Source organism: Alosa alosa, chromosome 20, assembly GCF_017589495.1.
Source record: "Alosa alosa isolate M-15738 ecotype Scorff River chromosome 20, AALO_Geno_1.1, whole genome shotgun sequence".
In the NCBI taxonomy this organism is placed as follows: Eukaryota; Metazoa; Chordata; class Actinopteri; order Clupeiformes; family Clupeidae; genus Alosa; species Alosa alosa.
The window spans coordinates 22,830,244-22,851,371 of record NC_063208.1 but is presented as its reverse complement, the minus strand read 5'-3'; the positions used below and the strand labels follow the sequence as shown (position 1 = coordinate 22,851,371).

Sequence of the window (21,128 nt, the reverse complement as noted above, 5' to 3'; positions counted from 1 at the left end):
TGTATGTGCGTGCGTGGGCGTGTTTTGCTATGTGTATATGGGTGTGTGAGGGATTGTTTTTTTTCATCTCGGATGTGATTGTAGAAATACTGTGGAAGTGGTCAGACGCATGAGGAAGTCTAACACCAAGCTGCATGTCATTCTGTCTGTGTCAGTGTGGTCATACCATTAGTCAGATTTCCTCAAAGCAGAAACTGAAAACACCTTAATGCTTCTTCTGTAACCAGTGACCATGAGACAGTTTGACCATCCTAATATTGTGAAGCTGATCGGAGTCATCACAGAAAACCCCGTTTGGATCATCATGGAGCTGTGCACTATGGGAGAGGTGAGTGAACTGGGGTGAACTGCCAAGTCTGTGGGAACTCCTCTTTGTGCCTGATTAGACACCGCTACACACCACTTTTGTACTATGAATTTGTAATGTGTTTATAATGTGAAGCTGATAGAGAGGTGTCTCGTCTGAATGTGTGTCTGCAGCTGAGGTCTTTCCTGCAAGTCAGAAAATACAACCTGGACCTGGCAACGCTAATACTCTTTGCGCATCAGCTAAGCACAGCACTTGCCTATCTGGAGAGCAAGCGGTTTGTGCACAGGTAAAGCCAACCCCTTCTAGTAGCGGCAAGGAATTAATTAATCTCTTTCTACTTTATTTGGCCTCCTCAGTTCGATTTTGGATACGGTTCTAAGCAGGCTCTTTTGTGTGTGTTCTACAGGGACATAGCTGCCAGAAATGTTCTTGTGTCTTCCACCGACTGTGTGAAACTGGGAGACTTTGGGCTCTCTAGATACATGGAGGACAGCTCCTACTACAAAGGTGAGTTCCTTCAAACAGGAGACAGAATGAGTTGCTGACTGAATGAAAATGATGCAGTAAAGCCTTGTGAACTTCTGAAGAACATGCAACATCGCCATCTGCTGGTGGTTTCTGAAAAGGCACAGTGCCTTGCCAGTGCTAATGCAACAGTTGTGTATGCATTGTGTAATCACATGATGGATCCAATAGCTTTTTTTTTCACTGTAGTTTTTGCAGCTAATGATCCCAACCTTTCTCATTCCTTTCAGCTTCCAAAGGGAAACTGCCCATCAAATGGATGGCCCCAGAGTCCATCAACTTCAGGCGATTCACCTCTGCAAGTGACGTGTGGATGTTTGGTGAGTTACTCTCTGATATTTACAAACAAATAAAAGTTATGTACATGATCCAGCACTAAATTCTAGGGTAAAATGATGAATAATAAATAGGATTCGTAGGAGTTGCAGTAGATAACATGAGAATTTAATATGAAAATATTATTTTCTCTCTCTCTCTCTCTCTCTCTCTCTCTCTTGCAGGTGTGTGCATGTGGGAGATCCTCATGTACGGCATCAAGCCCTTCCAGGGGGTGAAGAACAATGATGTGATTGGGCGCATCGAGAACGGTGAGCGGCTGGCCATGCCGCCCAACTGCCCTCCGACCCTCTACAGCCTGATGACTAAGTGCTGGGCCTATGACCCCAGCAAGAGGCCCCGCTTCACCGAGCTCAAGACCCAACTCAGGTATCCTCTAACACGATCCCAAACACATCCTAACACTACACACCTGCGGCACAGAATACAGAATATGGACTAAAAACAGTCAAAAAATTAAATCATAAATAACACTAAATCTAACTATACTAACTTTTGTATAGATTTACATAACATAATTAAGATATGGAACGTGGACTTTAAATTCATCGGGATAAATGTGTGGCTTGTGTAAACTATGATGTTGGACACTTTGTCTCCAGACATTCTTTTTTCACAAGTGCCAATGTCACCTCTGGCCCCGCGAGACTAACCCAAAGTATATGTTCTGTTTTGGTAGGTGTTATTTATAGTGTAGCATGAGTGCAGACGCAGGGTGGGAGGGGACATGAATTATAATGTGTTATGATTCCATTACCGGCCACTAGATGTCCCCGCTCTTTTGTAAGCTTGAAATTAGTACATAAAAATCTTGCATGATTCGCTGGCAGTCCATATTTCAGTCACACTTACTAAAAAATGAACAAGTATGCAATATATTCAGCTATGCTAAATCTGCCTTTGACTAGAAGCCCGATGGTTTTGTACATAGTGCTACATATGGTTGAAAGTCCCTCTCTGAGCAGAAAGCAGGACATTTGTCCTTTACGTACAGATATATTGTATGTACTCCCTGTGATGTCTGAAGTATTTAAATCTTGTTGCACATTAATGGTGAATCAGTCCAGCTCCATTCAAGGCAAAGAGTAGTTTAGGGGCATTCTTGGGACTGCTAACCCAGGCTCCAAGAGGAGCCTTTGTGCCAGCAAGTATTTATGGGTGTCAGTGAGCCCTGTTAGGAAAGGACTGTTCCAAATTGTTGCTACACACACACACACACACACACACACACACACACACACACACACACACACACACACACACACACACACACACACACACATACACATACACATACACATACACACTCTCTCACACAGGCAGATCACCTGGGCCTTTGAAAGCTCCAGTGCCCTTGCCGTTAAGGTATTCAGGGCTTGCCAGCTTGGCTGGAGGTGCGCTGCTGCCGCTGCCCTGGAAGGCTCGTTCCGTGGCTGTCCCACAGAAGCCCCTCCTGGCCAGCCCTCTCCCCGACTGCCAGTCTCCGGTCTTTAAGCGCTGGCCTACAGCCAAGAGCAACAGCTTACCTCCAGCCAGGGGGGCAGAGAAAGTGAATGAGTGAGTGAGTTAGTGATGGAGAGAGGGGGGAGAACGAGTGCGAGACCAGGCAAGAGCTCTAGAGCAAGGGCAAGGGAGAGAGAGAACAAGAATAAGAGAGACCTAGAGAGGAGAAAGTCAGCTTCACACAGAAGAACTCCTTTTAGTCTTTGAACAGAAGTAAAGGACTGCTCCACTGGCACGATAAAAGGCTTTGCTCCTTCAACACTGCGTCCGCGGTTTCCATTTCAGGTTTGTGAGTAACCAGTTCAGGTAGAAGTAGGTTGTACTTTGAGCACCTGCAGTTTTCTGCCCGTCTGTATCTGAACGTACACACGTCTTTGCGCATGATGATGCATTCTGAGTACCCGCTGTGTATTGTAGGGTATGACATTCACACGGTAGCTCGACTTATTTTGACTCAAAACTGGAGTCTGAACTTTTTTAGCATATATGGGGTCATGTTTGGATCTGTGGCTTTGCAACTGTTCAACTTCCTGCTTCGGGTAAACATAGTTTTGTGGTTAAAGAGTTATGTCAAGTTGAAAGACTTCTTTGTCTTACTAATGGAGTATAGAAAACCTACTTCCGATCACTGAAAAACATTGTTGTCTGACCTCCATATATAATAGATTTTTTGGGGGTTAAGTCTCAATAACAGCCATTTGAAAGCATTCTGATCTCATCTGAGACATCAGTTCCTGATATGCTTGAACAATATAGGCAATAACCATTAAACGAAAACAAAACAAGCATTATGTTTCATATTTAGCATATGGGTTTGCCAACCATGGCAATGCTAGTGCTGCAACAGTGTCCATCACATGTTCAGGTAGATTTGTTAGTTAGTCATGCTAGTGATGGAAGGTTTTGTCATTCATCAGCATGAACGGTAGTCTCTCTCTGCTTGTTCACCTGCGCAGCACCATCCTGGAGGAGGAGAAGGCCCAGCAGGAGGAGAGGATGAGGATGGAGATGAGGAGGCAGGTCACCGTCTCCTGGGACTCGGGCGGCTCAGACGAGGCTCCCCCTAAAGTAAGATCACTCACCACTCTCTCTCACACACATATAGTGTCTCTCTCTCTCTCTCTCTCTCTCTCTCTCTTTCTCTCTCTCTCTTTCTTTCTCTCTCTCTCTCCCGTCTCCTTTTAGACACACTCACTCTAAACTGTTAGCCCCATGTATTATGCATGATATCTCTATAGGGCTTATGGTTTATGCCTTGTACAACACTCTCCTCATTCACATTGTCCTATTCTCTAACAAGATTATGTGATCACATTCTGATATATTGCTGATATGCAATGGAATGCAGTGATAGGCTGGACTCCTCCCTGTTGAAATATGTCCTTGTCCCAAGGGTCTCATGTAGCTAGGAGACCAGCATAAATACTGCTCATAAGTTATAGCAGATGAAGGGTTTTTAAAGTCCCAGCTTGTTGAGTAAAGCTGTGATGAATGGCGTTTATAGGTTCAAGGAGGGTTTGTAACACTGTGAACAAAGCTAATTTGTGAGCCTGTCTCTTTCTTCTCTGCACACTGCTTTGGTTGAGTCTTAGATATTTAGTGGATCTTAATAACTATAGATGGCAGTGAAAATGGCATGATGATTAAGAAAATAAATATATTTGTATTAAGAAAAAATGTTGAATTAACTGTTCAAAAATGTACACGTGTTAACAAAATGGTTTTACGGTAATGCACAAGTAGAACCAACAATTAAGACAGCTACATGATTGTGCTGCACATTGGTGTGACTTTTGGCATATAGTGCTCTCTCTCCTCGCTCACATTTGTTGAAGAGACTCAAACATCCACACACTCAGAGGTGTGAAACTTTATAGGTTGGTAGATTAATAACGGCTACATCGATTCATCTGTCTCTATCTCTGTCTCTATCTTTGTCCCATCTGTTTGTCACCCTTTCTCTCTGATGTGCATGAAGCCTTTGGCAAATGAAGGAGCTCATTGCAGAAATCTAATCTCGCCTTTTCTTTTTCCCTCTCCCTTTTCCGTCCTGCAGCCCAGTAGACCTGGTTATCCCAGTCCACGCTCCAGTGAGGGCTTTTACCCCAGTCCCCAGCACGCTGGCCAGCTCAACCATTATCAGGTACACACACACACACACACACACACACACACACACTCACACTCCCTGAAGCATCCGCTTCAACTAGTTTTAGTCTGCTAAGAGTGCATTTCTTTGCTGCTTTATACATGACCATTGATAATCGATTATAGATCTTATTCTGTCAACATATTAGTAATTTATGCCCATGCATATGTATGCTGCATGTGCATTGTTCTCCACTGCAGTTAAATATTTTTGCACCTCTGCAGAAAGGGATAGCTTCACAGGCCAAGCTTGTCATGGTTGTCATCCCACTGACCTCTCCAGGAATGAATCAAAAGTTTTTAAGTTGTTTTACAGTGCTCGGGCCTGTCGTAAAGCAAGCTGACAGCAGGCATTTCCTGTAAAGGCCTGTTAAAAATGCTGGCATTGTTGATTCGAGACAGATTCCATCTGCTGGAGAAAAAAAAATCTCTCCCAAATGTTCAGTTGTTATCGCTTTTTTTTATTGTTAAGTGGTGGGTGGTGGGGGGCAAGCTGGCGTTGCTCTTTTGCCTTATAAGGCATTCCCTGTTTTAAAGGGCAAGACATTTTTTATGCTTATTGTTATTATGAGCCCCTAACCCCCATTTAGGCGTTTTATTTTTAGGCCTATAATGGGTAAGGGCTTGAGTTTTTTGTTAGTAGGTTTTCTGCACTGGGGTGGAGGCTATCATGAGAAATTGGGGTCAGTGGAAGGGTTCTCATCATGCACTCTGAGTTGCAATGGATCGTAGAGCCTGAGACATCTGCACTTTATTGGAGCTCATTATGAACCAGTCGGATTCTAGAGTGGACTTGTCCAGTCCAACCCATCTTTAACCATCGTGAACATATGTTGTGGTGCTCAGGTATCTGGCTATCCCACGCCACACAGCAGCATGTCCTCTATGCCCAGTGGAGGCTACCCCGCTCAGGCCTCTGTCCTGGACCCCCACGACTCCTGGAACCACCATCGACCACAGGATGTTCCCATGTGGTCCCCCAATGTAGAGGTAAGTGCTGTGATTTATTACTCACCCCTTCATTACTAAAACATCTTCACTATCACACATTCATACAGTAACTCTCATTGTAACTCCCCTCTAATCTAACCTATTTCAGCTGGAATTAGTGCAGCAGTGATCTGGCCTTACTAACTTTACTGTGCTTTTGTAAGAGTAACTAAAGGAGCTGTCAACTATCAAAACAATTCATAATATTACCTGCAACTGTGTTGTTATTGGGATCGAGATTGGCATGCTTGGCCCATGTTTCCATAGTTGATGTTGAGGCTGCTTCCTTCGCTTCTGTTAAATCAATAGTGCACTGTTAGCCTAGGCCCTACTAGCTGGAACAAACTTCATTGAGCTAACTCCTCAACTCGAATGAACTGAACTGACTAACTAACTCCAATGAATACCTAGACTGAAAGCTACCAATACCTCAACTAAAATATTAGTCTTCGTGCGGCCACCAAGCTAGTGCAACTCAACCAAAGCGACCCCCTTATAGCTGGTACACCACTAAGATCTACCTCACATGAACCAATGTGAGTTGTGCTGCTCTAGCCCGGATGCTAACTAACACTCCGAGCCCCCAAATGCAATAAAACAAAGTGAACTGACGTGACGCGCATCACTCCACCCCTTTAGGACGGAGGGGCTCTGGATATGCGGGGGCTTAGCCAGGCACTGCCGCCCCACCTGATGGAGGAGCGGCTGATGATGCAGCAGCAGCAGATGGAGGAGGACCAGCGCTGGCTGGAGCAGGAGGAGAGCTTCTTGGTAACGGCTCCACTCTCTGCTGCAGGGGGTCCGCCGGCCATACTGCGGCTCCGAGCAGACCTCTGGGAATTCTGGGCACTCTCTGTTTTTCTTGGGACTCTATTCTGTTGCCCTCCCTTGTGGCATTTTAGAGATTTGGAGCTAAGTCCTTACCAAAGGTTTATTAACTTCCAGGTTCAGAGACTAAATGTTTTCTATGTATTTTTGGCAGTAAATACTACAATTTGTTTCTTACCATATTGCTTTTGGTAGTACCATATTGAACTTTTTTAACCTGAACACGAACACCTCTGCACTAGATCTTGTGATCTTCTCAGTGGTTGGTTTTCTGTGCTGCTTTTCTAAAGCTTATTCATGGACAAGGATTGCCTTTTCTCTATTGCTTTTCTCACTTCTGCTTGGAATCGAGTCCTCTCAACTTTTAAAGTCTTTTTGTCCTGTGACAATGTAGAAATGCACTGGACTGAAACAGAATGAAATGGAGATGATTTCAACTGAGGGACTGCCCAATATGGTGTTGTTCTGATCTTAAGATGTGTGGAATATTCAGTGCTCCTGTCAGTTTGTTTTGGAACTCTGTGCATCTTGTGTTGACACCTATTTGCATCGTAGAAGAATGTGAAGTTGTCCTCCGAGTCTGTGTCTGTATGAAAAATTATTAACCAGTTTTTGTGTACAATCCTGTATACAGGAGTCTACTCTGCAGTGAACAGGTTATTTGAAATGTAAACTGTCAGCTACGGAAGCAGCCAGTCACATATAATATTTTAGTTGATGTTGGCTGTATCAGTCTCCATGTGCTCATGTGTCCTCGAAATCTGAGGTGGTTGTTGGTTTTACCTTTTGGCTTAACCGGTGCACCAGTGATATTTCACTGTCACTAATTCGCCATTAAAAGAGGTTCCCCAGTATTGAAAAACAAAGCTGTAAATCTGTGTGGCCAAGACAGGAGTACAGTCCAACCTGCAGCCACAGATCCACCTCCTCTGGGAGACACCGGCATCTGTCAGAACACTGTATACCCCAAAAGAGACAAGTTTTCTGGCTCGTCACGATGGAGGAGTCCTCTCTGGAAAGCTGCATGGAAGCTGATTGGAGAGAGATCCCTATCTTCTGCCATCTGCCAAACCGCATCTGAAGCAGTGGCCTAGTCAGTGTAAACAGGCCTCTCACCACTCGAGTCTGTTATTACAAAGAAATAAGTCGCTGATTGGCGTTCAACGTCAATGGGTCTGTGTGAAAAAAGTGCACAGCTTTTCCCTCAAGCAGGAGGTGTTGAGAAATGATCGCAAGCTGGTGGGGATGGGGATGGGGGGAAGTGGCCCAACCTCCACATTTGTTTTGGACGGGCATGATGGGAAGTTCCAGAGAGGTTCGCTCACACTGGTCACAGGTACTTGAGCGAGTGACCACTGTAATTTGGAAGTTCCTCGATTTCCTGGTGAGGTCACCTCCCTGCTGTGAGCAGTCTCTCTCTCTTTCTCTCCTTCTCTTTCTCACTCCTTCTCTGGCCATTTCTCCAGCTCTCCCTCCCTGCCTCTATCTTCTTCTTTTCCTTTCCTTCAGTGGAAAGTCTGGCATCCCTCCTCTCCTCAGACAGGGTTCATCTGGTCATCCATTACTGACAGTTGCCTTTGGCTGCCCAATGGACAGTTAGTGGGAACTGTTGGAAATCACCAGCATTTTGGAGCTTCTTTGTCAGCCCCCAAAGATAGCTGCCATTTTGGACTGTTGTCCTTCACTCGCAAACCGGATCCATGAATGCTTGGGCCCCTCGGCAGAATCCAGTATCTGTTCTATCCTGTTTTTTATTTAGCAAGGGGAATTCTTTGACTTCATTGCGGGGAGAAAATGTAGTAATTACAGTGATGTCAAATGCTACTTTTGTTGGTTTAATTTGATGGTGTAAACCAGCATGGCTCATTTAGACACACAGAGATAGAGAGATAGAGTGACAGAGAGAGAGTTCATGAGAGAGTGAGAGAAGGGAAGCAAATCAGCAGAGAGAATAGTTGAAGGGAGGGAGTAAGTGAGAGTAGAGAGAGAGAGAGAGAGAGGGGGAGAGTAGTCTCTTGGCCGAGTGTTCTCTCTGCATGAATCCGTCAGGCGCATTCTAAAGCCTTCCCCCCCAGCTGGAGAGACAAGCTCACTCCCTCCCTCACTTGCTCGTCCCCTCGGTTGGCCGATGGACTCGCTCTCTGCACTCTCTCTCCGCTCCCACAGGCTCCGGGCTCACAGGATGCACGTTTTCAAGTCCTGCTTCGGGAAAACGGTACAGGAGATGGCGTATATTTTTGGTCTTTTTAGATTACACGTTGAGCTTTTGCGGGGACTTTTCGTTTTGTGGTGCATGTCTCTTTGGGTGCAGCTGAATAACTTGCAGCTTGTTTGGATTTTTGCAGAAGTGTGAGTTTGTCTGCCTGAATGTTAGAGTCTACAGAGGAATTGGTCTAAAGCTGCTTTTGATGCTGGTTGCATTCATCTAAGCTCGTGTTTGTGTGGGTCTGTATCTGTCTGGCTGACACTGTGTATGTGTGTGCAATGTTATGTGTGTTTGAGGGGCACCTGACATTTGTAAACTAACCTCGTGATGGACAAAATCAGTGGAAGTCAAATGCTACTTTACATCTTAGTGACAGTCACAGACATTGAATATATTGATTGATATATATGACGGTAAAACATTTTGCTTCTTTTTGTTGTTCTAGTTTTTGCATTGTATAGTCAAAAACATTGAAAGACATGAATGATACTCTTGAGTGTGGCACGTTATTTATGTACTGCATTCTGGTTTGAAATTGGAAGAAAACGGGATGATAATGGGTTTCCTTTTTTGAAACTCTCCTCTCCTCTCTCACTCTCTCTCTTTTTCTTTTTTTTCCCTCCTCGGGGCAGAAGCCGGAATCCAGGAACTCGAGGGGCAGCTTTGACCGCGAGGATGGCAGTCTCCAGGGCCCTGTGAGTTTTCCCATGTCTCGCGCTTTTCTGTGTGTTTACTCCCACTTGGTCCTGCCCATTTTCTGCCCATATCCATGTCTGCCTGCCCATTCGCTCTCATCCTCCCTGGACTTTTCCAAAACTCTGTTGATCTCCTCTTCTCCAAGACTCTTCTCTTCTCTCCTCACAACTCTCCCTCTGCCTGTCTTCCATGCTGTCCCCCCCCCCCCCCCCCAACGTTTCCATATTCACAGCTCAAGACTCAAGAATTTAAAACGTGAATGCTTTCAGGGCTAATTGTAAACTGAGACTGGCATGCAGAGGGTTTTGCTTTTCAGGAGGAGCCACCCTCCACAACCCTGCCCCACTAACCACCCCCAACAGCCCCTGAGGTCATGTCATGTCATGTGCTGTTAACCTCAGAAACTCCCACATTAAAGTTTGCTTGAGAGAATAGTAGTAGTAGTAGTAGTAGTAGTAGTAGTCGTCGAAGTGCACCTATGTTTTGAGTGAGAGGCAACCATGGACATGATGATGAACACAATGTAAGTGTTTTTGGGATGGCAGCCATGCTGCTCCAGTGGATCATACCCCAGTCGTTAGCTCCTGGCCCCGGCTGCTATAGCACTACTGCAGCCGCCACAACCAGCCACTTTCCCCTGCCACCATCTCTCCACAGGATAATCTGAAAAAACAGGCGTCAGTGAGCGGGAACGAAAGAGAGAGAGAAAAAAAAAAGGAGAGGGAGGGAGGGATATGGAGAAGGAATGAGAGAGAGAGAGAGAGAGAGAGGACCCACAAAACCAGGCCCCATTTTCAGCAAGTAATTACAGAACTGTCTGAACACATCTAGAGAGAGGAAGTACTGGTATGTGAGAGAGAGCGAAGAGAAGTGTGTGTGTGTGTGTGTGTGTGTGTGTGAGAGAGAGGGAGAGGGATCGAGAGTCCATCTGGGAGAGAGAAAGCGAGGGAGGGAGTGAAAGTGAGAGAACATTTAAATACAGCATTGGAGACCAGCCAAGGGTGCTGCTACCGCGAGGAAAAAAAAAAAAAAAAACGTACCCAGGACTCGGAATGTCGATGGCGCAGTTTGGACGCCTGCCCCCTACGAGAGGGTCTGAGGCATGCTGGGACAACCACAAGCAGCACCCACAATAACACACAACGCGTCCTAGCACTCCACTCTGTTCAACTCCCCACCTCTCCCCCACCCCACCCCACCCCACCTTTCCCCTGCTGCCATAAATGCTTACTGCCAGTTAGACAGGGAGGGGTGACGGGTGCCCCTGCGGCTCTCTCTCTCTCTCTCTCTCTCTCTCACTCTCTCTCTCTTTCTCTGTCTGTCTTTTTCTCTCTCTCTCTCCCTCCCTCCCTGTATGTATATATGTATGTATGCATGCATGCCCTCTAACAGCCCCTTGTTTGTGTTTCTATTTTTCTCCGGCAGACGGGAAACCAGCACATATACCAGCCCGTGGGCAAGCCAGGTAAGAGTGCCGTGCCGTGCTGCTCTGCTCTGCGGCTGCATGTGGTGAGGGTAATTGCTACTGTGGCGCTGCTCATGCCCACCTCCTCTCTTCCCCTCAGCAGATTCTTAACTAGCCACCAGGCACTTTGAGTCTTTTGAGAATTAGGGGGGCTGACAGCCAACTATAGTAGCAAACCTCAGTCTACCAACACTTACATGTTTGCATTGTGGTTGTGATGTTTATGTTGTGAGCATTACAGTAAAATAACTACAACTTGTAACACATATTCACCGTACATAGATTTAAGGCCTTTTTGGGATATACTGAGATACTTGCAGAGACGTGTACCATTATGTTTAAATTTAGGCAATGAATGGATAAAGGGTGAAAAGTTGTGGAGATACATACATACCAGGAGCAATAGCAGCAGAATTGTATCTAGGCATGGGCATTCCTGACATATTACTTTTATCTGTTGAGCTGTCATAACATTTTACACACACACACACACACACACACACACACAACATTAAGGAATAACTCACCATCCCATTCCTATCCTGTTCCTCCAGAGCATTCAGCTCCCCCCAAAAAGCCTCCTCGGCCTGGGGCTCCCGGCATGGGCAGCCTGGCCAGCCTCAACCCCACCGACAGCTACAATGAAGGAGTCAAGGTATAGCCACCCGCACTTACACCTCACAACCACCAGGGGCCACTGTGCCATGGGACCATTACAGTTAGCAAACTAAATACAGATACACACATGTAAAGATACACTCACATAACTGCTATTGAGAGTATAGGACAAGTACATAGATGGATGCTTGTCATTAGCAATTGTCCTACAGCTGAATTGAGTTTGAGGAGGATGAATCATGGTGAACTCTTGCCCTGTAAGGCATGTTCTGCATCCCCGCCTCAAACCACCTCTTCTGTGGTCGTTTTTATTTGTCTTTCATTTCTTCGCCCCGACTCTGGCTCCGCTCTGAGGCAAGACTTACAGTAATGTGTCCAGATGGGGAGCAGATAGATAGGCTGGGTGGTGGGAGTCGGGTGCAGAATAGAGAGAGGGGGCAGGGGTAGAAAAGTTGAAATTGAAAAGAAAGCTGGCGGCTACGCCCGTCCCGTCCCGTGTCAGTATTTCCCCTGGTTCACCCGCGGCCCGGATAGAGTTGCCTCTGAGTCAGCGGAACCCGGCTCAGCAAAGCTTCCCCCAGCCTGCTGCCAAACCTCACTAGAAAAGCAATAGGCCCCAGACCCTTCTCCCCCTGAAACACACACACACACACACACACACACACACACACACACACACATTTACACAGATCTGTGTGTGTGTTTTCATGTTTGCGTGCATATACGTTTATATACATGGAAGCTTAAACATAAAAATAACTGCATTTTTAAGGCTCATGGTATGGTAGATCCACACAAGATAAATGTACCACAAATCATTACTTTTGCAGCAAGAAATAACAAACAGAGGTCAGTGAATGTGGTCGATCCTTTTTTTAGCTAGCAGTGCAGAGGTCAGAGATGGACTGAAAATGCTTTTTCGGTTTTTGTTTTTGTTTCGTGTTTTTTTTCCCACGCAACCCTGACTCCCGGTTCTTGCCCCCCATGCATAGTGGATCACAGCCTCTTTCCGACTGTCATTCCTCCGTCAGCCCTAAACCTCCAAGGGTCCCGGCTGGATCAAAACACACTGCGAGAAATTTTTTGGCTAAGGTTATGCAATAATTCCGAGTTTACAGTACAGAGTTCTAATTAAAAGAGTGCGGCAGGCTTGTTTTTTTCCTCCACCAAGCACTCTGAGGGAAGACCCTGAGAGAGAGGCTCTTTGGCTGAACCATCTGAGCTGAAATGTACGCGGAGTCTCTCCAAGGACAGCGTGTGGTTCTTGGAAGACCTAGCAAACAAATAGATTACTTTCCCCCCCTTTCATCAAAGAGCCATTAAAATCAGTGCAGGCACTCTGCAGTTTAAGATCATCTCAAAGCTTTTGCGATGTAACTTTTTTAAAATAAAAAACTGACACAAAATATAAACACCACAAACTCGTCACATTCTGAAAAACTGCTTTGAACTTGGCTTCTTGAACTAAACAGTTGTCCACAGAAACTCAAATAAGACTTCAAAATATCAATACTGAGGGCAGAATTGTTGGCACAAGCCAGATGGTGTCCTTTGTGTGGCAGCTTTTTTTCTGGCTTTTTGGTGTGTTTTTAAAAAAAGCATGTATCTGATTGTTTTTCCTCTTGCTTTTTTCAATGCATTATTAATAATTTCTCCCCCTCTTTTGTTCTCCTGCATCCCTCCTTCTCTCTCCCCTCACGTTTGCCCCCCCTCACAAATAATTTTCGGTCTGCCACACTGTTGCACGTAGCCCTGGAGGGTAAGCGCTCTGTGTTTGTGTCATGCCACGTTTGGGCACTAGGGGGCTGCTACTGCTCACACTCATACACACCACAGCTTAGTGGATGGCATGGAAAGCTGGCATTACGCCCACTCTTATTCACTCATTCATATATTATGAGTATATATATATGCTCTGGTGTTCCTAAGCATGATGCGTTAGAGAGATGCTCAGAGGTGAACATTAGCAGTGTGCTGAGGCGACCATCATTCCTTTAGCTCCACAAAATGGAGCCATGGGTCTTATATGAAGAACTGTGGTGCAGCACACAAAAATGTAATCAAATTTAAATGGAATTGCTATTTAATGAGTTTCACCCTGTATTGAACTCCATAGTACAGTCAGGGGTTCCAGTAAATAGTGAACTACACTTGCTCCAGCCATCCACTATTGTGTGTGTTTGTGTGTTTGGTAGTATGCACTGTAGTCACCATCACTAACGGTATTGTAGAAATACAGCTAGTTTTGCGTATAGCCTAACCCCTTAGATGGAATGTTGTCCTGTGCCTATGTGTGTGCTATTTTGGGTGTTACTTTCTGTCCTTGTTTTAGATTACTTGTGTGTCTGTCATTTAGATTTTATATAATTCCTTGGTTTGGTCTCAGGCAAAAGGACACTTTAAAAGGATATTTTTATTGTTGTTGAGATTTTGTGAAACAATGAGTGTTGTCCTTCTCTCTGAAGCCATGCCATAATGGCACACTACACATGAAGCTTAAGTGTACCATATAATTCAGTCATGAAATATTTAGAGTATGTGCAATGCTGCCATCTGGTGGTCGAACAGGTGAACTACCACAATTCAATGAGAATAAAATGGAGGACTGATACTGAAATAAAACACTGCACTTTGGTGGAAATTTGAGAAAATTCTGGATTGTCCACAATCCAAGCTAATGTGCACTGGAGTTTTTAGAGGAATGAGACCAGATCCACAGAAAAACATGCTGAATGGGAGATTATTATGGGATGGCCCTGTCTGAGTATCTTTCCTCCTTCCATCACCTCTACAGATACAGCCTCAGGAGATCAGTCCGCCACCCACAGCAAACCTGGACCGCTCCAATGACAAGGTGTACGAGAACGTGACGGGCCTGGTGAAGGCAGTCATCGAGATGTCCAGTAAAATCCAGCCGGCTCCACCCGAGGAGTATGTACCCATGGTGAAGGTAAGGTCTTCTGAGATGATATTTAATTATGCACTGGGAATTCAGTCAAACCATGGACAGTCAAGTCTTCATGCTAATTTATTTTAACGTATGTACCGTTTTCTTAACTTTTATTCATGTTGGAACAATGAGAGCCCTAATAGTATGCTCTGGCCACACAGGAAGTGGGTCTGGCCCTAAGGACACTGCTGGCCACTGTGGATGAAACTATTCCCATCTTGCCCTCCAGCACACACAGAGAGGTGAGCATACCCAGCTAATACACAACCATGTAGTGTCTTTTACGATGCACAGTGCCATCTAACCATGGTGGACTACTCAATGACTCCACATTACTGGGTTTAGAGTAATATGATCGTCTCTGTCTGGATCTATAATATCAGTTAGACTGCCGTAAAAGCAGTGTTGTACTGTTGCAGTGTCGTAGTGTAGTGTCACTTTTCCCACACCCTTAACAGAAAGAGGAAAGGTGAATCATTAAACATAATTTACATACATTTACTTAACTCACTCAATTCATTTTGTGTCCCTCAGATCGAGATGGCCCAGAAGCTGTTGAACTCTGACCTGGGCGAGCTGATCAACAAGATGCGACTCGCCCAGCAGTACGTGCTCACCAGCCTGCAGCAGGACTACAAGAAGCAGATGCTCACGGCCGCGCACGCGCTGGCCGTGGACGCCAAGAACCTCCTGGACGTCATCGACCAGGCTCGGCTCAAGATGCTCGCCCAGTCCCGACCGCATTAGCCAAGCCAAGCCAAGCCCCCAGCTTCCCACGAGGGGCCTAACGAGGTGTTTTCTCAGCAGGGGGAAGAAGGGAAAGGGCCCAAGCAGGACCGCACCAGAGACAAACACCCTGCGACGTCGGGGTGGCTTTAGGATTGGAGCACTGGAGCTCTCGTGCAAGGACTTTCAGTGCAAAGAAAGGACAGGACTTTGCCCATTTCTCATTCCACACCCTATTGTTTGTTTGTTTTGAACACTTGGACTCCTCTTAGCTGCTTCTCCATGCACACAACTGCTGGAGATCTACAGCCAACAAACATGAACTTGTCGTTTTTACTCTTCTTCTGCCTCGTCTTTGTTCGTGATGATTCTTTTTTTGTTTGTTTAAATTCCGTTTGAATCCTGAGGTGATTTTTATTGCAGTTGGAAGCGAGTCACCCTTCCTCCCATCAGTGCAAAAATTCAACTAGCTGGAAAGCAGCATTAACTGGAACCCATGAAGGAGCTCTTTTTTTTCCATTGCTGTCGAGTTCTGGGCAGTCCCAGAGTTTGACACTTTTGTTGTATCTATTCAGACACATTTTCTTTTTTTAATGACCAATAGTATCTCAGCCTATATGCTAGTCCCTGCATTCTGGATTTAAAAGTATCTATTTTGGAGGCTCACTATTTCAATGCTCTTATCCCCTGTTGTATAGGCTCAGGGGTAACCTCAACAATGTATGGGAATCGTATTTCCTGACTGAACAAATATCACACCACTTCTAAGTTAACTAATAAGAGTATACAAATAAATATATTTTTAAGCAGCCAGAAGTTCTGAGGTGAACGTTGTCAACTATTGGATGGGCCCTTTAAGGAGACGGCTCAGTACGGCAAGTGGATGGTTCAAGTTTCAGGACGGAGATGAAGAAACGCTGAACGCATCACTGATTGAAGGGCCCAAGCAGTGGCCAAGAGAAGAGCACATCACTGCTAGAACCAGATTCTTAATTTGCAAATTCTCTCCTGATAAAACATTTTACTTGATGTATATTTAAGCCATGTTTCATATTTGACAAACCCTTTTATTACTTCTCTTGACAGAGGGTGGTTGAAGATGTTTGGTTCACTTTCACTCCCACATGTACAGTACAATCTATTAATGAGATCACTAGTCGTTTTGGGTATAAATTATTCTCAGGAAGAATTGACTGTACAGCTCCTTTAACTAATAAAAAATGTGTTATCGTTATTTGTATTCAGAAAAAAAAAAGTTGCTTCTTTCTTAGTCTAGCCATTCTGTAAGATTCCCACTTTATTTCATCCCAGGCCATAGACCAGGGGGGTGTCACTCATATTAGGTAGTGGGCTGGCTTTGTTGGCCCATCAAAAGGGCCTCAGTCATCATGGTCATGGTCAATGAAATGCCTTACTTCCATGGTAGTTTTTCTGCTTCTTCCTTCCTGAGGATGGTTTGTAGTAACCTCTCCTGTAGTGACTCTCGCCAGATAAATTTCGTTCCACCTAGTCAGGTTAGTAGCGCTAAGTTGTCAATTTATCATATCAGATATTGCTCATTAGCCTACACAGTTGAAGACAACTGGATGTTCTTTTTCTAATTTTCTCTTCCTACCTAAAACATCTGGGGGGGCAGGCCTGAAACCTGCTGGCCCCCAGGCCTTATTGTTTGACACCCCTGCCCTAGACAGTTATACCTGTATTCATGAAAGCTGCCCAACATAGGCCAGCCTTTTGTTTAATGCAAGACAGTTCAACTATAATTCATTTGACTTCATACCACCCTGTGCAGATTTGGCTGAACATGATGCATGTTTGTATTGTGCAAATGTCTTGGCACGTTTAGCCAAATCTAAATACACAACGAAATCTCAATACATGTGTATTGAGATTTCACATGTACAATACAGTCTACCTTCAAACCATCACTGCTCAGACATAGGCCAATGATCAGCCTTTCTATTTATTGAAGCCAATCCCTGAATTCTCCAATCATTTACAAAAATAAATAAGTCCATGAGTGTCCTAGTCCCCTAGCTAAAACTTTGGTTTCACAATTTTATGAAATGCAAGTACTTCTCTAGACTTGCATCGGAGTACCAAATACAGAATCATTAAGCAACACGCACACAAAACGACTTTCAGCTCGAGTTTTTCTTTTATTAAAAAAAGGAGACAGGTTTTAGTCGAAGAGACCGAAGCCCATGTCGTCATCAGACTCCTCCGACTCTTCCTTCTTCTCCTCCTTCTTCTCCTCCTCGGCTGTAAGGAAAGAGAACGTACAATTATTAATGAGTCTCACTCAATTCATCATTTGAATCCAGTAACAACTAAATGGAGTCATTTGTCAACTTGGACAAACATACAGATTCACTGCAAAAGGAATCCAATAGGAGCAGATCTCAAAACTAAGTTTCTGATGGCCGTACGTTTCGTGCCATGATCGGGATTTTGAAGTAAGCCGGTTTTGTATTTGCGCATGAAAACATATCCCGATTTTAGAACCCCGGAGAGCCCTCATCCTGGTTGAGTAACCCGGTTAAAGCAACACCAAACTACCATCGAACTACAGATCCGCTACCCGATCTGGTTAACTTAGATAGTGCGGATTTAGCCGATAGAGGGCCGCGAAGCGAATGCAGAATTGCCGTTCACCCTGTTACAAGTTGATGAACCACTGAAACGATTTTGGAAACATAATTTTAAGGTACAAAAAACTCTGGTGTTGCTTTAAGCTAGGTGGAGTACTCTGAACAAAACTGGAATACTGTTCCGTGTATACACCTTATCCTGGTTACTAATGCAAACGTGTGATTGTATTAGAAACCAGGATACGGTGTGCTAATAGAACCTTATTGTTGGTAACTGGGATTCTAGTCTTAATCATGTATACAGGGATATTGTTCAAGTAAACACCGTATCCCAAATATGATTAAAACCAGGATAAGACTAATACAGGGTTCCCACTCAAAGTTAAATGTAAAATTCCCTGACAAAAAACTGAATTTCCATGACTAACTATATAATGAATGGTACAATATACTGACCAGTGATTTCAGAGAAGCTGCATAGCATTCAAAAATCGTTTACTTTTTTGGAGTGGGAGATAAATAAATGGGCATTGAATAAACAAAGTTGGGCTATTCAAGCAAACAGTAAAGCTAATAACCAGATATATTTGTATTAATGCATTTGGCCAAGTACATTTCAAACTGCTACAACAAAATGTCCCCAATATTCCATGACTTTGCCCCAAAAGTCATAATATCCCCCGACTTTCCACATCTGGAATAGACTTTCCAAAATTTCATGACCCATGGGACCCCTGCTAATAACCTGGATACTGAAGTACATATGAATGTAGTCAATGGTTCAACAAATCTCAGCCTGTAGCTAAATGTCCATGATCATCATTACCTAAAGCAAAGTCCCACCTCACCAGACAGAAATTGTTAGCAATAACAATTTCAGTTTAATACTAACTTGAAGAGTGAGCACAGTGAGCACATCTAATGCATTGGTACAGTAAATTTAATAATTAGGTAGACAAATCTTAAGATTGATATCCCCATTAGCCTTTTATGGATCTTCTCCAATGAGTGACTACCTATATAAAATGCCCAAAACCACAAGGCCAAATCTGTGCTTAAACAGTTTGTCGACTGGAATATGATCTAGGGCAGGGGTTCCCAAACTTTTCCACAACAAGGCCCCCCAAATACCACTAGGTTCTGGCCAAGGACCCCCTTGATGTGTTATTAAACCCATCTACAATACTACGGCAAATGTAAAAATACATTAAGATAATCCTAATAATTATTTTAGCCACAAGCACTTCGCGATGGAGCAGTGTGTAAAAATTGCATTTGGGGCTTTCTGCTATATGAGAGCTATCACTTTACTATTATTCCCAGTCATTATCATGAAAAATATAATGTTCATTCTAATGGCATTGTATAACAACCCTCATAGTAAAAGGTATATTTTACATTTTTCTAATGTATTTATTTGTTTCTTTTATTTTTCCTTCCAACTTGCTGAGGCCCCCTGGCACTCGCTTCCAGGCCCCCCAGGGGGGCCCGGCCCCTACTTTGAAAACCACTGATCTAGGGGATTGAGGCATTTACTGGTTTGTGTGGAATAATGCCAGTCAAGGACACCACATAATTTAGTACTACTGATCGATGAGGACCACTAGATTCAAGTGTCTGGAAAACACCTACACTTCCAGACTCAATGTTTCCACTTCAATGTCTTGTCCGTGGTGTTAAACTAGCCAATAGATGTTGTCTAGTTATTAAATTAGCTTTAGTGAGACTTTGCACATTGCCCATCAAATTGGGGCCAAGTGTTCACCCCACATACTGGCCCAACCCATGGGATCACCCAGCCACACTCACCTGGGGCATCTGCAGTGGCAGCTCCGGCAGAAGCAGCAGCAGCTGGGGCAGCACCACCACCAGCACCCACGTTGCAGATGAGGCTTCCAATGTCCACACTGGACAGAGCCTACAGACACAAAATGACAGCTTGGTTTGTACATCTGCCTCAAGCAAGCAATACTCTTATGCATATTATGCTGTAATACTGCCGTCTCAGATGGTAGTGCATGTGAGTCTTATCATGGTTAACTCAAACAAGATGGGTAAAGGCATCACTGACAGCAGTATTCAAGACTAAACCTACAAGACTACAAGTTTTGCACTGTGGCACCTGCCCACTGAGGGCTAATACAGAACAAATAATAACATACATAGGATTAAGAACATTCAACTGAACTACTACTTTTTTTTAATTTCCCCAAAAACAAGATATGTTAACTCATCTGTTCAGCACATTCGAATTATCAAACGGCTTGTGGTGTAGCATCAGGCTTACAACACGTACATAAACCATTGACATAGGTTAGCTAGCAGCTAGTGCTTACCTTGGCGAAGAGACCAGGCCAGAAAGGCTCAATGGTCACACCAGCTGCCTTGATGAGGGCGTTCAGTTTATCCTCCTGTGGCAAAAAAATGGGTATAGTCAACATAGCGTAAGACAATGTTGACACTACGGCAACCTACTCCACGGCTACCTAGGCAGCCAACTTTAGCGGTCAGGTGTAGTTGAGCTACAGTTCCATCAACCAGATTATCTTACCGGCCAACGTTAGCTATCCATAACAAAATGAGCACATTTCAGCCCTTAGTACAGACATGACGTTACTTATTCCAAATACCTAGTGGAGTTGAGGAGACTATACACACATTATACCTAGCAACGACATTGGATAACACAGACTTGTTCACTTGATCCAACGTTTGCTCACATTAGTTAGCAACAGAACTGCACTCGCATGCGCGGTTAAAATTTCTACCATGCGTAGACCGGACACTTTAGTTCTACCAATATAAGTATTACTACACCACCTACATTTTAGAAAAATAAATACGAGTTATCTAGCTGAAAGAAATAACGTATAAAACATATAGTAATACAAATTGCCATCACTATATTTTCGCGCTACTACACTAGCTGCTACTCAGCAAGACAGCTTCACATGACATATAGCTCAGCAGCTACCTAGTTAGCCTAGTTAGCAATTGAAAGGACTTACTGTGATGGCAACTTCATCATCGTGGAGGATGAGAGCAGAATAAATACAGGCGAGCTCTGAAACGGATGCCATTTTTCTTTAGTTTTAGTGTGTTTTTAGACACCGATGCCTAATATTAGAAGTGCTAGTCGCCGGATTGAGTGGCCTTAGCTTCACAAGAAGAACCGAGCACTATTAGGCACGTCCAATATCAACCACGTTCAATGGCGGAAAGGGAAGGCAATAAGG

At 44.3% G+C, this 21,128-nt stretch overlaps 2 protein-coding genes and 1 non-coding gene across 31 annotated transcripts in view; 1 reads left to right on the top strand and 2 right to left on the bottom strand.

Moving 5' to 3' along the window:
- Positions 1-16,535, top strand: part of ptk2aa (protein tyrosine kinase 2aa) — an 89,871-nt gene extending 73,336 nt beyond the window's left edge. For 20 of the 29 annotated variants that reach the window (XM_048230009.1, XM_048230008.1, XM_048230001.1 and 17 more), the window contains 16 exons: positions 228-328; positions 481-596; positions 717-817; positions 1,066-1,155; positions 1,336-1,540; positions 3,631-3,742; positions 4,731-4,817; positions 5,669-5,812; positions 6,452-6,583; positions 9,479-9,541; positions 10,968-11,007; positions 11,562-11,662; positions 13,376-13,384; positions 14,420-14,575; positions 14,737-14,817; positions 15,110-16,535. In XM_048230009.1, coding sequence (XP_048085966.1) covers positions 228-328; positions 481-596; positions 717-817; positions 1,066-1,155; positions 1,336-1,540; positions 3,631-3,742; positions 4,731-4,817; positions 5,669-5,812; positions 6,452-6,583; positions 9,479-9,541; positions 10,968-11,007; positions 11,562-11,662; positions 13,376-13,384; positions 14,420-14,575; positions 14,737-14,817; positions 15,110-15,322 — 1,751 coding nt within the window. In that variant the 3' untranslated portion in view covers positions 15,323-16,535. The remainder of the gene's footprint in view (positions 1-227; positions 329-480; positions 597-716; positions 818-1,065; positions 1,156-1,335; positions 1,541-3,630; positions 3,743-4,730; positions 4,818-5,668; positions 5,813-6,451; positions 6,584-9,478; positions 9,542-10,967; positions 11,008-11,561; positions 11,663-13,375; positions 13,385-14,419; positions 14,576-14,736; positions 14,818-15,109) is intronic. The other 9 variants (XM_048230007.1, XM_048229985.1, XM_048229984.1 and 6 more) reach the window with 3 other exon arrangements.
- A 905-nt stretch (positions 16,536-17,440) lies between these two features.
- rplp1 (ribosomal protein, large, P1) lies at positions 17,441-21,128 on the bottom strand. The gene is made up of 4 exons (XM_048230563.1): positions 20,901-21,128; positions 20,229-20,303; positions 19,702-19,810; positions 17,441-17,563 (listed from the first exon to the last, which is right to left on the bottom strand). The coding sequence occupies exons 1-4, from the start codon at positions 20,970-20,972 to the stop codon at positions 17,484-17,486; spliced, it is 336 nt and encodes a 111-aa protein (XP_048086520.1). The 5' UTR covers positions 20,973-21,128; the 3' UTR covers positions 17,441-17,483.
- LOC125285896 lies at positions 19,891-19,966 on the bottom strand. Its single transcript, XR_007192082.1, has one exon. It is a non-coding gene; the product is annotated as a small nucleolar RNA Z195/SNORD33/SNORD32 family (small nucleolar RNA).

Excerpts from the sequence above, each read along its gene's own strand:
- rplp1 (XM_048230563.1), bottom strand. The coding sequence starts at position 20,972 with ATGGCATCCGTTTCAGAGCTCGCCTGTATTTATTCTGCTCTCATCCTC. Across the intron at positions 20,304-20,900 it reads ATGATGAAGTTGCCATCACA|GAGGATAAACTGAACGCCCT; the intron begins GTAAGTCCTTTC and ends TTTTTGCCACAG. Across the intron at positions 17,564-19,701 it reads TGCCACTGCAGATGCCCCAG|CCGAGGAGGAGAAGAAGGAG; the intron begins GTGAGTGTGGCT and ends CTTTCCTTACAG.